The sequence below is a fragment of the Schistocerca americana genome, chromosome X (assembly GCF_021461395.2).
Source record: "Schistocerca americana isolate TAMUIC-IGC-003095 chromosome X, iqSchAmer2.1, whole genome shotgun sequence".
NCBI classification, from domain to species: Eukaryota; Metazoa; Arthropoda; class Insecta; order Orthoptera; family Acrididae; genus Schistocerca; species Schistocerca americana.
The window spans coordinates 870,268,593-870,284,643 of record NC_060130.1 but is presented as its reverse complement, the minus strand read 5'-3'; the positions used below and the strand labels follow the sequence as shown (position 1 = coordinate 870,284,643).

Genomic DNA, 16,051 nt, shown 5'->3' with positions numbered 1-16,051 from the left:
GGAAGTTTCATATCTGTCCACATTCCGCTGCAGAGTGGAAATTTCATTCTGAATACTGATGTATATTCCAGTGTTAATTTAGCATTGGAGGGCAGCGTGGAGGGTAAAAATCGTAGAGGGAGACCAAGAGATGAATACACTAAGCAGATTCAGAAGGATGTAGGTTGCAGTAAGTACTGGGAGATGACGAAACTTGCACATGATAGGGTAGCATGGAGAGCTGCATCAAACCAGTCTCAGGACTGAAGAACACAACAACATCAACAACAACAACATTCCAGTGTTCTTACAAAAAAATGGTTCAAATGGCTCTGAGCACTATGGGACTCAACTGCTGAGGTCATTAGTCCCCTAGAACTTAGAACTAGTTAAACCTAACTAACCTAAGGACATCACACACATCCATGCCCGAGGCAGGATTCGAACCTGCGACCGTAGCGGTCTCGCGGTTCCAGACTGCAGCGCCAGAACCGCGCGGCCACTTCGGCCGGCCAGTGTTCTTACAAGCGGAGCTCTGTCACACGCCACCTGTCTTTCATCACGTTTACAAGCGCCACAATTTGCGGAAGACAAATATCGAAATTCGAACGCGATGTTCGCTGCCGCCCTTAATGCTACGCCGGAATCTATTTTGCTAATCCGATCAAATATCGGTTTCCAAGTGTCACTTGTCTAACACGAGAGGATTATGTATATCTGCTGTTCCGATTTAGTGAACTCTGTGGAGTGGGAGTATCAGTGCCTTCGTAATATTTTTTGTTTAATAAAGGGAGTATGTTATTCAAGAAGAGTAGTTTGAAAATATTATCCATGCGCGACTGTCTTATTACTGCCACCACATCACGCGCGTTACCGTAAGTAACTGCGAAGTGATAACTGGTTGAACATTACCGTAACAAACGGTTTTAAAACTTACAATGGCCAGAAAGAAATATTCCGAATGGTTAAATACATTGATAGTAATCAACAAAAAGTATTTTGCGCGATAATCTAGAGCTTTAAAATTAGTAGTGTTGTCCTAAGCAGTGATGTAGTGTAGGGGGAAAAGGCATATTCGCGACGAATACCTACAGCTGATTGCCGGCCGGAGTGGCCGAGCGGCTCTAGGAGCTACAGTCTGGAACCGCGCTACCACTACGGTCGCAGGTTCGAATCCTGCCTCGGGCATGGATGTGTGTGATGTCCTTAGGTTAGTTAGGTTTAAGTAGTTCTAAGTTCTAGGGGACTGATGACCTGAGCAGTTAAGTCCCATAGCGCTCAGAGCCATTTGAACCCACAGGTGATTGTATGTACACTCATGGAAATTGAAATAAGAACACCGTGAATTCATTGTCCCAGGAAGGGGAAACTTTATTGACACATTCCTGGGGTCAGATACATCACATGATCACACTGACAGAACCACAGGCACATAGACACAGGCAACAGAGCATACACAATGTCGGCACTAGTACAGTGTATATCCACCTTTCGCAGCAATGCAGGCTGCTATTCTCCCATGGAGACGATCGTAGAGATGCTGGATGTAGTCCTGTGGAACGGCTTGCCATGCCATTTTCATCTGGCGCCTCAGTTGGACTAGCGTTCGTGCTGGACGTGCAGACCGCGTGAGACGACGCTTCATCCAGTCCCAAACATGCTCAATCGGAGACAGATCCGGGGATCTTGCTGGCCAGGGTAGTTGACTTACACCTTCTAGAGCACGTTGGGTGGCACGGGATACATGCGGACGTGCATTGTCCTGTTGGAACAGCAAGTTCCCTTGCCGGTCTAGGAATGGTAGAACGATGGGTTCGATGACGGTTTGGATGTACCGTGCACTATTCAGTGTCCCCTCGACGATCACCAGTGGTGTACGGCCAGTGTAGGAGATCGCTCCCCACACCATGATGCCGGGTGTTGGCCCTGTGTGCCTCGGTCGTATGCAGTCCTGATTGTGGCGCTCACCTGCACGGCGCCAAACACGCATACGACCATCATTGGCACCAAGGCAGAAGCGACTCTCATCGCTGAAGACGACACGTCTCCATTCGTCCCTCCATTCACGCCTGTCGCGACACCACTGGAGGCGGGCTGCACGATGTTGGGGCGTGAGCGGAAGACGGCCTAACGGTGTGCGGGACCGTAGCCCAGCTTCATGGAGACGGTTGCGAATGGTCCTCGCCGATACCCCAGGAGCAACAGTGTCCCTAATTTGCTGGGAAGTGGCGGTGCGGTCCCCTACGGCACTGCGTAGGATCCTACGGTCTTGGCGTGCATCCGTGCGTCGCTGCGGTCCGGTCCCAGGTCGACGGGCACGTGCACCTTCCGCCGACCACTGGCGACAACATCGATGTACTGTGGAGACCTCACGCCCCACGTGTTGAGCAATTCGGCGGTACGTCCACCCGGCCTCCCGCATGCCCACTATACGCCCTCGCTCAAAGTCCGTCAACTGCACATACGGCTCACGTCCACGCTGTCGCGGCATGCTACCAGTGTTAAAGACTGCGATGGAGCTCCGTATGCCACGGCAAACTGGCTGACACTGACGGCGGCGGTGCACAAATGCTGCGCAGCTAGCGCCATTCGACGGCCAACACCGCGGTTCCTGGTGTGTCCGCTGTGCCGTGCGTGTGATCATTGCTTGTACAGCCCTCTCGCAGTGTCCGGAGCAAGTATGGTGGGTCTGACACACCGGTGTCAATGTGTTCTTTTTTCCATTTCCAGGAGTGTATTTTTATTTCTAATCCTTCGTCATTCTTTTTTATCTGCCCACCACCTTATAGACTATTACAAAAAATCGATCCAACCCCAACCAACGAGAGTTACCAAACGTTTTGTCACCAGCAAATAATTACGGACGAGAGCGTTTGCCAGTAAGAGAAATTGGGTATAACGGTTTACAAATTATACTATGAAGGATAATATGATTGTCGCCAATTAGTTTTGTTTTGTTAATTTAGAAAATATTTCAGAATTTTTGATATTTGAGTCATATATGAGAAGTGAATCCTTAATGAATCCCATGCCACCGCCTGCATGCACAACAATTAAACATTGATCGGCGCTTTCCTTGGACTGTACCCCTCACACACTGCCACTTTGCCAACATTTATTTATGCTGTAAAGTGTGTGAATCCACGTGTCAGCTAAGTAAACCACTGGCCGCTTTGATTCAGATGCTTCAGTCTTCCGTAGAAACCTAATGTAGTATGCCCTTTTTGCAACTATGCCCTCTCGTTAACACATAACTCGTTTATTTTGACACCTTTCAAAACTAAATCCCATAGACAGAACAATTTTTCTTACAGTTTCATTGCCAGCCTCAAAGTTCAGTTCTGTGTCACCAAAGCTTTGAAATTTTCGCAAAGATGATACTTCTTTATACTGTTCGTAATAGCTTAGAAATTGCTGCCTGATAAAATATTTACCGACATCATCAGTGGAATGCTTATTGTGAGTTCCGTTCTTCGCCTCCGTTGACGTAGAAGTCTGAATCCTGCTCTGCTCGGCTTCGTGTCCCTGCTTCCGTAATTTACAAACCACCTTCTTGCTCATCTTAAACAATCTGGCCGCACATTACGTCACCTTCTCCACTGGTAGAATTAATCTCGTCTCTTTCCCATCGTCCACCAATTTAATAAAGCCAACCGCAAGCCGTTGCGCCTGCCTGCGAAGACATTTTCCACACCCATCTTCCGTGCCTGCACCGCGACGTAATATTGCTCATAATTTTAATCAGAGCTTGGCTGTACGTAGTTGCGTGACCAAGTTAGCTCTTGCTATGGTCGCATTACCACTTCGCCTTGCCGGGTGATACCATCGAGGGTTCTTCCTGCTGCTTCGCAACTATGTTTGATGTTTTACCCAGTTCTGTGCACAAGCAGTGTACATGTAGGACATCCAACCAGTCAGTTCGCTTTGCTGGCAACTGGCCAGTTGTGGTGTAGACATACCAGATGATGCTTCATTGTGGTGACCTCATTTATCTGTGGATGTATAACACATCGACTGTGCCGTGTCTATCTAAATATAAATCCTTTTGTGTTTTGAAATAGATCGCCTAATAATAAAAATCAGTCAATACAATTGAAACTTCCTGGCAGATTAAAACTGTGTGCCGGGCCGAGACTCGAACTCGTGACCTTTGCCTTTGGCGGGCAAGTTCTCTACCAACTGAGCTACCCAAGCACGAGTCACGCCCCGTCCTCACAGCTTTACTTCTGCCAGTACCTCGTCTCGTACCTTCCAAACTTTACAGAAGCTCTCTAACCTTCGAGCACAAAAAAACATTTTCATTCCATGCGGTCACTTGTATTAAAAAAGTAGTATTAACCGAAACTATTTAGCGACTGGACTATTTAAGACAGTTTATCGAGTATGTTGGCAGTAAGAGGAGAAAAGTTATGAAAATGTGAGAAGGATACTGGAAAAGGTGAATACCAGCACCTAACCTGTCTAAAAAGCTTTTAGCTTCTGGACATCATCCATCCACGCAGCATCTAATACACGAAATGATTATTTGAATAAAATACAATTTTTAATATAACACGATTTTATGTCGGACGAAAAAGTATAAAACAATTTCTCTTAGACTCATGCGGATTCATAACCCAATTCAGATAGTTCTGAAGGTTGTGATTGTGAATTTTTAATAGCCAAGAAAAAATTAGTAAGATTTATAACGGAAAACGTAGGACGCATGCAACAGTTAGGAGGTGAACTACTAATGCGTCAGTTATGTATTGCATGCGTCTCACGTTTTTCGTAATTTTCATAGCTATTAAAAATTTACAACTACAAATACCCAGAACTACACACATCAAAAAATGTTTTGAATTACCCCAGTTCCCAGAACTCCTGAAGATAGACGTTGACTGTAGATATTGTATCACATACACAGTCCCTTTGACTGTTCAGAGATGTTACTAATCCCGCCCAAAGATATAAACAACCACGCATGAGCAGTGCCAATTAGACGGAGGGGGTCCGACAGCCCATCATTTCCAGTCATTCCACCAGGGAGGAGATACACGGCTCGTGTTGTGTGTAGTTCAACCATGCCCAGACGTCAATACCGCGGTTCGATCGCGCCCGCATTGTTACTTTGTGCCAGGAACGGCTCTCAACAAGGGAAGTGTCCAGGCGTCTCGGAGTGAACCAAAGCGATGTTGTTCGGACATGGAAGAGATACAGAGACACAGCAACTGTCGACGACATGCCTCGCTCAGGCCGCCCAAGGGCTAGTACTGCAGTAGAAGACCATTACCTACGGATTATGGGTCGGAGGAACCCTGCCAGCAACGCCACCATGTTGAATAATGCTTTTCGTGCAGCCACAGGACGTCGTTTTACGACTCACTGCATGATGTGCAGCTTCACTCCCGACGTCCATGGTGAGGTCCATCTTTGCAACCACGACACCATGCAGCGCGGTACAGATGGGCCAACAACATGCCGAATGGACCGCTCAGGATTGGCATCACGTTCTCTTCAGCTATGAGTGTCGCATATGACTTCAATCCGACAATCGTCAGAGACGTATTTGGAGGCAACCCGGTCAGGCTGAGCACATCTGACACACTATCCAGCGAGTGCAGCAAGGTGGAGCTTCCCTACTGTGTTGGAGTGGCATTATGTGGGGCCGACGTACGTCGCTGGTGGTCCTGGAAGGCGCTGTACGATACGTGAATGCATTCTCCGACCGAGAGCGCAACCATATCGGCAGCATGTTGGGGAAACATTCGTCTTCATGGACGACAATTCGCGTCCCCATCGTGCACATCTTGTGAGTGACTTCCTTCAGCATAACGCGACATCGCTCGACCAGAGTAGCCAGCATGTTCTCAAGACATGAACCCTATCGAACATACCTGGGATAGATTGAAAACGGCTGTTGTGGACGACGCGACCCTCCAATCACTATGAGGAATCTACGCCGAACCGCCGTTGAAGAGTGGGACAATCTGGACAACAGTGCCTTGATGAACTTGTGGATAGTATGCCACGACGAAGACAGGCATGCATCATTGGAAGAGGATATACTACTGGGTATTAGAGGTACCGGTGTGTGCAGCAATCTGGACCACCATCTCTGAAGGTCTCGCTGTATGGTGGTACAACATGCAATGTGTGGTTTTCATGAGGAATAAGAAGGGCGGAAATGATGTTTATGTTGATCTCTATTCCAATTTCCTGTACAGGTTCTGGAACTCTCGGAACCGAGGTTATGCAAAACACTTTTTGATGTGCGTATATTTGTATGGGTTATGAATCGCCGGCCGGTGTGGCCGTTCGGTTCTAGGCGCTACAGTCTGGAACCGCGTGACCGCTACGGTCGCAGGTTCGAATCCTGCCTCGGGCATGGATGTGTGTGATGTCCTTAGGTTAGTTAGGTTTAAGTATTTCTAAGTTCTAGGGGACTGATGACCACAGATCTTAAGTCCCATAGTGGTCAGAGCCATTTGAACCATTTGGTTATGAATCTGTATGGGACTAAGACAAATTAGTTTATACTTTCAGTCCGATATAAAAACACGTTATATTAAAAATTCATATTGTCTACATTATTATTTTTTGATGTTTACACTCATGTGTGTGTGATAATTTTCAGTCGATTTCAAACATCTTGATGAGACTACAATGGAGACATGTGGTAAAATTTCAGGTTCATTTCAGTTTCTCTTCATCAGAGTCAGCCAATTTATTGCTTCGTCCTAAGGTATATCTCTCGAAAATTAGAGAGTTCGAGCTCATACGTTGGCTTACCAGCAACTGTTCTTCCCATGAACCATTCCAGACTGGAACAGGAAGAGGGGGAAATGGGGGCGGTACGCGAAGTATCCTCCGTCACACAGCAGACAGGAAAGCAAGTTAATATTGCATTATCATTCAGTTCTGAGCTATGTTGAAAGTTTCAAGTCTATAGCTCATTGGTAAGTTAGTTTAACATAAATTGCAAAATTTGTGCTGAAAAGACAGAAAAGAAAGCCACCTAATCAAAATGTGTTATAAAAATTACACTCTAATTCGAAGTAAAGACCCACATCTCATCACATCTGCACGTACGCACTATCCCCCCCCCCCCCCTCCGCTCCCACACCTCTCACACACATAATATGCTTCAGCTTCAGAATCATATATCGGGGACTTAACAATGTAGCCATTTCACTACCATTTTTTTCAGAGTGGAAGCCGCTAATATACCGTTATTTTAATTAATGCCGTTGTCTGAAGCAACAATACGAAAAAAATATTTCCCGCCATTTCGTTTCCTAATGCGGGAAGGTGTGGAACATACAGGGTTACTGACATGTGCCCCTGGGGTTTCAGAAGTCGACTGCGTCTAGTTAGTTACTTTCATGTTCCATGGATCATTTAGCACGATAAATCGTCATGATGTGGAGGAAGTCATTTTACATTCATATTGCATATTAATTTGTACATCTATTTCTACTCTAAACATCACCATATAATTTTTCCTCCGAAATGAAAACAAGATATACACATTGAGTTAGCAATTCATATCCACCACCTTTTACACATTCAATTTTTTTTTCAAATTTTACCTTGCTGTCTGTTAGACATTTTATATCACTGAGTAAGTGGTCAAAATTTTTTGTTGTGCACCCCTTTTTGTGCTAAAGACAACCTTAGTGTTGAGTAATGAATGTCATTTTTTCTTATGGTATTGTAGTTATGTACCTCATTGTTTCTTTTGAACTGTAGTACATTGTTTACAACAAACTCCTTGGGGGAATACATATACTGTGAAGCAGTAGTCAGAATGCGCAACTCTTTAAGCAGATGTTTACGAGATCATCGTGGCTGAGCACCACACACAGCTTTTACAGCACGTGTTTGGGCAATGAAGACCTCATTTCTGAAAGATGAGTCAACCCAGAACAATACTGAAAGAAAATCAGCAAAATAAGTCAGCTTACTGATTTCTCTCTCCCCAAAATTTGTTATAATTCTAAATGCAAATGTGGCTGAACTAAGTTGTTTTAGAGGTTCCAATACGTGTTTTTTCCAATTTAAATTCTCATCAATATGGACACCTAAGAATTTTGGTTTCCACCCTATGTTTTATTTCATCACCATGTGTTACACTTATCACTGGTGCAGCACCCCTAGAGGTGAAGAGCTGAATGTTATGTGTCTTTGTGAAATTCAGGGTGAGATCATTCGCAGAAAACCAGTCAATGATACTTTTGAGAACTTTGTCCACCATTTCTTCCATTTCTGTATGTGATTACAATACTGGTGTCATCTGCAAAAAGAGCTAATTCTACTTGTTGTACATTAGACGGTAGATCATTTAATATATGAGAAACAGTAGTGGAACTAAGATTGAGCCCTGGGGAACCCAATAAGTGATTTCTCTCCACTCAGAATTATGTCCCTGGATTGTGTTGGTTTAATTAGTACTAAGTACAATTTTCTGTATTCTTTTGGTTAGATATGACATGATCCATTGTTTGGCTATATCATCAATCCCACAAAACTTCAGGAGTATACATGATTCAAACACTCAAATGCCTTGAATAGGTCACAGAAAATACCTACTGGTGCTATTTTGTTTTTTAACGCTTGTAATATCAGGTGTGTGAAAATGTAAATGGCATTCTCAGTAGAGCAATCCTTCTGAAACCCAAACTGTGATTTCTACATCTACATCCATACTCCGCAAGCCACCTGACGGTGTGTGGTGGAGGATATTGTTCTTGGCAAGGTCGATACTATTCTAGAATACAGCCCCTTGTCAAAAAATTTGGAAACTGATGTCAGCAGTGAAATGGGTCGGTAGTTGCTTACGTCTCTTTTATCACTCTTCTTAAAGAGGGGTTTAACAACGGCATATTTTAGTCTCTCTGGTAGAATGCCTTGAGTTTTTGATGCATTACATATTTCGTACCATAATGGACTTATTATATGGGAACAAATCTTTAGTACTCTATTGGAAACAATATCAAAACCAGAAGAGCTTTTATTCTTGAGGCAATGTATGACCCTCTTAATTTCAGAAGTAGAAGTTGGTGGCCCATTCATATGATGTAAAATTATGAGAGTTACTTCTTCAATATATTTCTGTGATCTTCCTCTTGAACTGTTGGTCCCTATGCTTTCTCCTATGTTTAAGAAATGACTATTAAATACATTTGCTAGCAGTGACTTGTTACACTGTAAGGCACTACATCATTGACCCTGTCTAACAGTGCATCATGATCAAAGAGAGCATTTGTTACTGGATAAACAGTTATTTTCTTGCTTTGTGCCTCATGAAAGAAAACATTATCAACTAGGGACGTACTGCCTTTATCCACCCATGTTGGGAAGTTAGCTACTGAGAGCAAATTGTAGAATACAAATAAAGTTTCCAGATCATTTTTCCTATCAGAATCCTTTAGAAAATCTACATTGAAGTCACCACAGACTATTGACTGCTTGCTGATATATGACAGACAGCACAGTAAAGAATCCAGGTTCCCCATAAATAATTCAAAATTTCCTAGTCGGGATGTATATACTGTTACAATTAAAAGTGACTTCACAAGCACACACTTCTGTGTGCTGATCACTACAAAACCTACTTGTATCAGTGCTTTTGAACTTGTGTTCTGTCTTAACATATTAGTTCTGCATGAGTAGGCTGCTAGACTGTATCTTTTATATGTAACTTATCTAACCCTGTGGTTATGTGGTGCTCGGACAGGCACATGACGTCTATCTTTTCCTCTAAATTTTGCAAGCAGGCAAGAAGCTCTTCTACCTTATTACTCAATCCTCTAATATTTTGGTGGAATAAGCTAACCTTACTTTTCTGTGCATTCTTGTGGAGTTCTTCTTTTATAGTGACTTCTTTCAAACCAGGGTGCCTGAAGCTTGGTTCTAACCTAAAAAAGGTGCTCCTCTGACACCAGTAACCACAGGCATCTTGCATTGTGTGATGGTCCCCCCATACATTTCCTACAAGAAGTTCAGCCAACCTATCTTTCCCTCTCTTGTTCAGGTGCCGGCCATGTCTAGTATAACCCTATCTCCCAATTGTAGCACCAGGCACTGCACTCATATGAGAATTCATTTCAATCAGCAGTAACCTGCTCAACTCAAAGTTAACACGGTTCACAGCAGTATTAACCCAGGGCTGGTCATGGCGCTGCAGGACCTCCATGAAACTCACATTTGTGTGTGTAGTTGCTACTCCTGTTTTTTCCAGGTCACCCCTAATGCTGTTATTAGCCAGGCTGTTTCCTGCTCAACCTACTATAACAACCTGATCCTCCTTGCCAAAACCAAAGATACACAGAAAACAGACACTTAGCAGTGGATAGAGCGTCTCTCCAACTTATTAGCACACATTTCAGGTATTCAATGTCGGCTCCATTTGCAATGCGGGTAATGTCAATACGCGCATGCAAATTCATTGTCCCTAATTTCCCGGGAAGGTGCGACAGCAAGCCGCTTTGCACGTCTGTTGATTGGGTTGCCTATGGGAAGGCGCTAACTAATGATAGGCGAAAATACAGAGTGGAGCAGAGCAGAGGGTTAACAGTGAAACTTGAAGACAACACAACCTACAAGTGTATGCTACAATTATAAGAATTCTGCAAGCCATTAGCAAGCTTCACTTCACCAATATATGTATGCAGAAAATTTTTACTTGTTCTCTGACAAGCTATCGTGGGACACGTACATCCCAAAGATAGTAAAAGGGTCAAATGTTGCTTCTGGTGGTAAGATACAAAACATTGTGACTAATAAGTAGTAGTTATGCAGGGTTCTTTCTATATGACTCTGACCTTTGACTTTAATTATGTCACTTTTGACTTCAGGTGAAGCAATTGCGCAATTTATATTCACGGTCAAAGGTCCAAGGTCAAGTTAATCTAGGAAGAACCCTGCATAAAAGATACGAGTGTTGGAACTTAAATAATGGCGACTATTTATTCACAACCGATACAAAAGAGTTACATGTTTGCACCTGTTACTGTCCTTCGGAGTAGTCACCAGTGTTGTGTAGAACCCGTTGCCAGCGATGTGGAAGGCGTAGTATACCGTTAGCAGAGCCTGTTCTGTTGATGGTGCGAACGGAGCGGTCTACTGCCTGTCGAATCTCTGGAACAGTTCTGAAGCGAATGCCAAGAAGTGGTTCCTTCATCTTCGGAATCAAATCAAAGTCACAAGGACTTAAGTCCGGGGAGTATGGTGGATGGTACAGTACTTCCCAGTCCCATAGATCGAACAGAGCAGCCACAGCTTGCGCTGTATGCGCCCGCGCATTGTCGTGCAAACTGATGGGTGGGTTGCGCAGGAAGTGTCGCCACTTCTTTCGCAAAACCTGATCGCAGGTGATGCTCCAAAACCGAACAGTAATACTGTGCATTGACGGTCTGCCGTGGAGGAACGTAATGTGTTAGAATAACACCGTCACAGTCGTAAGCGAGAATCACCATAACTTTAGACCGCTCCATTCGCACCATCAACAGAACAGGATCTGCTAACGGTATACGAGGTGTGGCTAGAAAAAAACCGGACTAGTACTGGTGAAACAATAAAACGAATGCAATAAGGCTGAAAGTCGCGTGGCCTGTCACGTGGCTCTCGCTCCGCCTACTGCTCGAGTTTCATCTGCCTCCTGCACTCAGTCTGCCCGTGGCGTCTGTTTTAAGTAGTTGACGTTTCGTCTGTGCGTCGGAAAATGTTGAGTGTACAGAAAGAACAGCGTGTTAACATCAAATTTTGTTTCAAACTAGGAAAATCTGCAAGTGAAACGTTTGTAATGTTACAACAAGTGTACGGCGATGATTGTTTATCGCGAACACAAGTGTTTGAGTGGTTTAAACGATTTAAAGATGGCCGCGAAGACACCAGTGATGACACTCGCACTGGCAGACCATTGTCAGCAAAAACTGATGCAAACATTGAAAAAATCGGTAAACTTGTTCGACAAGATCGCCGTTTAACAATCAGAGCAGTGTCTGAGTTAACAGGAGTTGACAAGGAAAGTGTTAGGCAGATTCTTCATGAAAGTTTCAACATGAACAAAGTGTGTTCAGAAATGGTTCCAAAGTGTCTCACAATTGAACAGAAGGAACGCCGAAGAATGATTTGTTCTGACATCCTGGAAAACATTGAAAGTGATCCCACCTTCTTACAAAATGTTATTACTTGCGATGAATCGTGGTTTTTTACTTACGATCCCGAAACTAAACGCCAATCGATGCATTGGAAAACTCCTGGTTCTCCACGACAAAAAAAAGCACGAATGTCAAAATCGAAATTCAAGGCAATGATGATTGTTTTTTTTGACATCAAAGGGATTGTGCACATTGATTGGGTACCAGAGGGACAAACAGTGAATCAGCATTACTACATTAGCGTCCTGGCTACCCTACGTGAGCGAGTACGGAGAAAACGGAACGATTTGTGGAGAAAAAAGTCATGGATCCTAGACAATGCCCCAGCTCACAGTGCGTTGTCAGTGAAGACGTATTTGGCAAAACACAACATTCCCATCTTAGATCATCCACCCTACTCACCTGATTTGGCCCCCTGTGACTTTTTTCTTCTCCCTAAAGTCAAGTCAGCTTTGAAAGGAACTAGATTTGAGACTGTTGAAGCAGTAAAAGAAAAAGCGACGGAAGTAATGTATGGACTTACCGAAAATGATCTGCAGCATTGCTATGAACAGTGGAAAATTCGTATGGAGCGGTGTAGAGACCGAGGAGGAGAGTACATTGGAGGAGATAACATGAAATTGTAAATAATTGTAAATAAATGTTTTTTCCAGCATCAGTCCGGTTTTTTTCTAGCCGCACCTCGTACTACGCGTTCCACATCGCTGGAAACGGTTCTACACAACGCTGGTGACTACTTTGAGGGACAGTAACAGGTGCAAACGTGGAACTCTTTTGTATCGGTTGTGAATAAGTAGTTGCCACTATTTAAGTTCCAACCCTCGTACTTATCAATTACTGTGTTTCATCTTATCAACGCCGTCCGATGTTTACCTGGTCCAGAAACTGCACTAAATCATTATTAATGGGTAATCATTATCCACACGTATCTAGGTGGTGTTGTAAGCGAGCTATTCTTCTTGATCACTAGAGACCAGCTGGTGATGTTATGGTTAGTGTTGCACTTACCCAAACAGTTTAGTGGGCAGATTTACTTTGAGCTTGTCTTATTGCAGCCTAGTTATGTTGATTGGAGGTGACTTGTGTGTTACAGCGTACTGCGGCGTCAGCGGACAGGTGTTCCACACGTTCGACGGCGTGGAGTTCGAGTACGTGCTGGGGAACGACTGGCACCTGCTCACCAAGGACTGCTCGGGCCGCAGCGGCGTGGCCGTGCTCGTGCGACAGCCCACCGTCTCCAGCCTCGTATGTACACACACCACCAATTCTGCATCTACACACACAGGCTCATTCATACAGGACAATTATTGAACTATATGAAATAAAATAGTCATAACTTCTGAACGGATTGCGTTAGGACGTTCAAACTGCTCGATTGGCCGCGGGGCATGATGGGGATTACTATGCGCATTATTGTTTGGTTTAGTGACGAAGCTCACTCTCATTTGGATGGGTTCGTTAATAAGCAAAACTGGAGCATTGGGGACTGAGAATCCGCATTTCGCGATCGAAAAATCTCTTCACTCTCAACGGGCGACTGTGTGCTAAACAATGTCCAGTCACAGAATAAACGGTGCAAAATTCCTTGATGGCACCGTGACCACCGAACAGTACGTGAAGGTTTTGGAAGTGGCCCTGATTTCGATAAATGTGGCTCATGCAAGACGGAGCTCGACTCCATCGAAACAGGAGATGTTTGAGGTCCTGGAGGAACATTCTGGGGACCGCATTCTGGCTCTGGGGCACCCAGACGCCACTGGTTTCGATTGGCAGCCATGTCCTCCGGATCTGAACACATGCGACTCCTTTTTGTGGGGCTATATACAAGACAAGGTGTACAGAAAAAATCACAAAACCACTGATGAGCTAAAAACAACCATTCAGGAGTTCGACAGAGTCGATGTTCCGACACTTCAGCGGGTCATGCAGAATTTCTCTATTCGTCTGTGCCACATCGTCGCCAGTGATAGCAGATGTATCGAACATGTCATAATCCAAGCCCGAATATCTGTAGTGTCGTTTACGTATTGAATAAAGTTTTTGCACGCCGTAGTTTGTAACTAACTTACGTTTTTTTTCATATAGTTCAATACCGTAAGTGTCACCTTGTAAGTACCTCCAGCGTTTCAGGAGACGACTGCCCAAAAACAACAAGACATCCCGAAAAATGAGACGTATCAATGGACAAAGTACCTCTCCAAATGTCAATTCGTAATACTCGCCGCGGCGTAGTTGCACTAGGGTACAGGTGTGGCGTAACATGTGGAAACATCATCCACTCTGTATTGTCGCATCGAATTAATTGGTGCCTGCAGGTGGACAACCCAATGAACAAATTCCCAAAGCAGGCTGTGTCGCACTTTGCCAAGCAGTTCGTGTCAGTGACTTCAATGAATCATACACACGTCTTGGCTTTTTCTACACCACAAATGGTGTCCATAGTAAGCACCTGTATTGTGAGTTAAAAACTTAGAGACATGCTCTGTCCACTTATTTTTGTCTATTTTCTATATGTCTCTTCTGAAACCACAAAGTTATCCCATATAGTACTGTATAGCTCATAGCTGAGGGTACATAGTAATCACTGCTGGTGATCTGTCCTACTTCATTCTCTAGGGAAAGAATGAGTGTGTTAATGGTTATGTTCTTTCGCTGATCACTCTTATTTTATTTTCGTAATGCCTACGCGAGACATAAAGGCCACACTTTTTCCACCGAATGCAGGGTCTGCAAATATGCCAAAAAACGTTTCGCAGATTATGTCGCCTCCCTTCCAGAGATTCCCATTTAAGTTACCCGATTATCTCTATTGCAGTTTCATATAGGCTGTACTGACCTGTTAAGACAACAACAATGTGTCTGTGAATTCGATGTATGTCTGTTGTCGTACCTACTTGATACGAACACCAAACGCTGGAATAATATTCTAGAATTTGTGAGACAGAGTCTAGTATACAATTTCCTCTACAGATGCACTGTACTCCATCTACACTATATGGAAACTGCATATATGTTAAATCTTACTAAACTGGTGGTGAAGGGTTATTACATAAGTAAGTTAAACATGTCGTACGACGCTCAGACCATTTCCCAATAAGAGTGACGAACTATCAGAAGAAAGTTCATGTTCTAGGTTTCCTGCAGGCACTTTTTATGCTGCAGTACGGATGACAGGTGCATTAAAGTGTGCGATTGAAATGGGATGGGAAGCTGGCATACATTAAATGTATTCGCTATTGCGAAAACGGACAACCATTAGCTTTAGAATGGATGACAACAATGAAAATTTGTGCCAGATTTCCCGTTTATCGCGAGCGGTCGCCTTACTATTTGTCTCAGGACCAGACCCAAACTTCCGTATGTCGTCAGCCATGCGTCTACAACCGGACCTCGCACATCTGTTATGTATGTTCCCATACAAGTGATACATTTCACTTGAAAGTCGCATGCCTGGTGCCGGCGGATAAGCAGTGCCTGTGTGTGTAATATCGTACGTACTCCAAAGATGAGGTACCAAATACAGCAGGAATCTTGTGGAAAAAAACTGATAAAATGCACACAAATTAACCTTGAAATTCTGGTGGTACATGGACCAAATGCCATACCGCGTCCAGGCGTAATGAAATGGCATCAACAAATCGATCAAGGCTGCACAGATGTAAATTTGGAAATTTGTGGTAAGGACTATGAGACCAAACTGCTGAGGTCATCGGTCCCTAGGCTTACGTACTACTTAATCTAACTTAAACTAACTTACGCTAAGGGCAACACACACAACCATGCCCGAGGGAGGACTCGAACCTCCGACAGGGGTGCACAGATGAAAGTAAGGAAGATCTTACACCATGCGATTCCCATCTCTCCAGCAAGCTTGAACAACATCTGGTAGGAAATAGACTTTGCAACGATGAGCAGGTACACATAGCGGC

At 44.1% G+C, this 16,051-nt stretch overlaps 1 protein-coding gene across 1 annotated transcript in view; it reads left to right on the top strand.

The window, feature by feature from the left end:
- Positions 1-13,433, top strand: part of LOC124556362 (vitellogenin-like) — a 331,070-nt gene extending 317,637 nt beyond the window's left edge. The window contains exon 19 of the mRNA XM_047130328.1: positions 13,216-13,433. Within this exon, the coding sequence (XP_046986284.1) occupies positions 13,216-13,433 (218 nt within the window). The remainder of the gene's footprint in view (positions 1-13,215) is intronic.
- Positions 13,434-16,051: the final 2,618 nt, after the last annotated feature.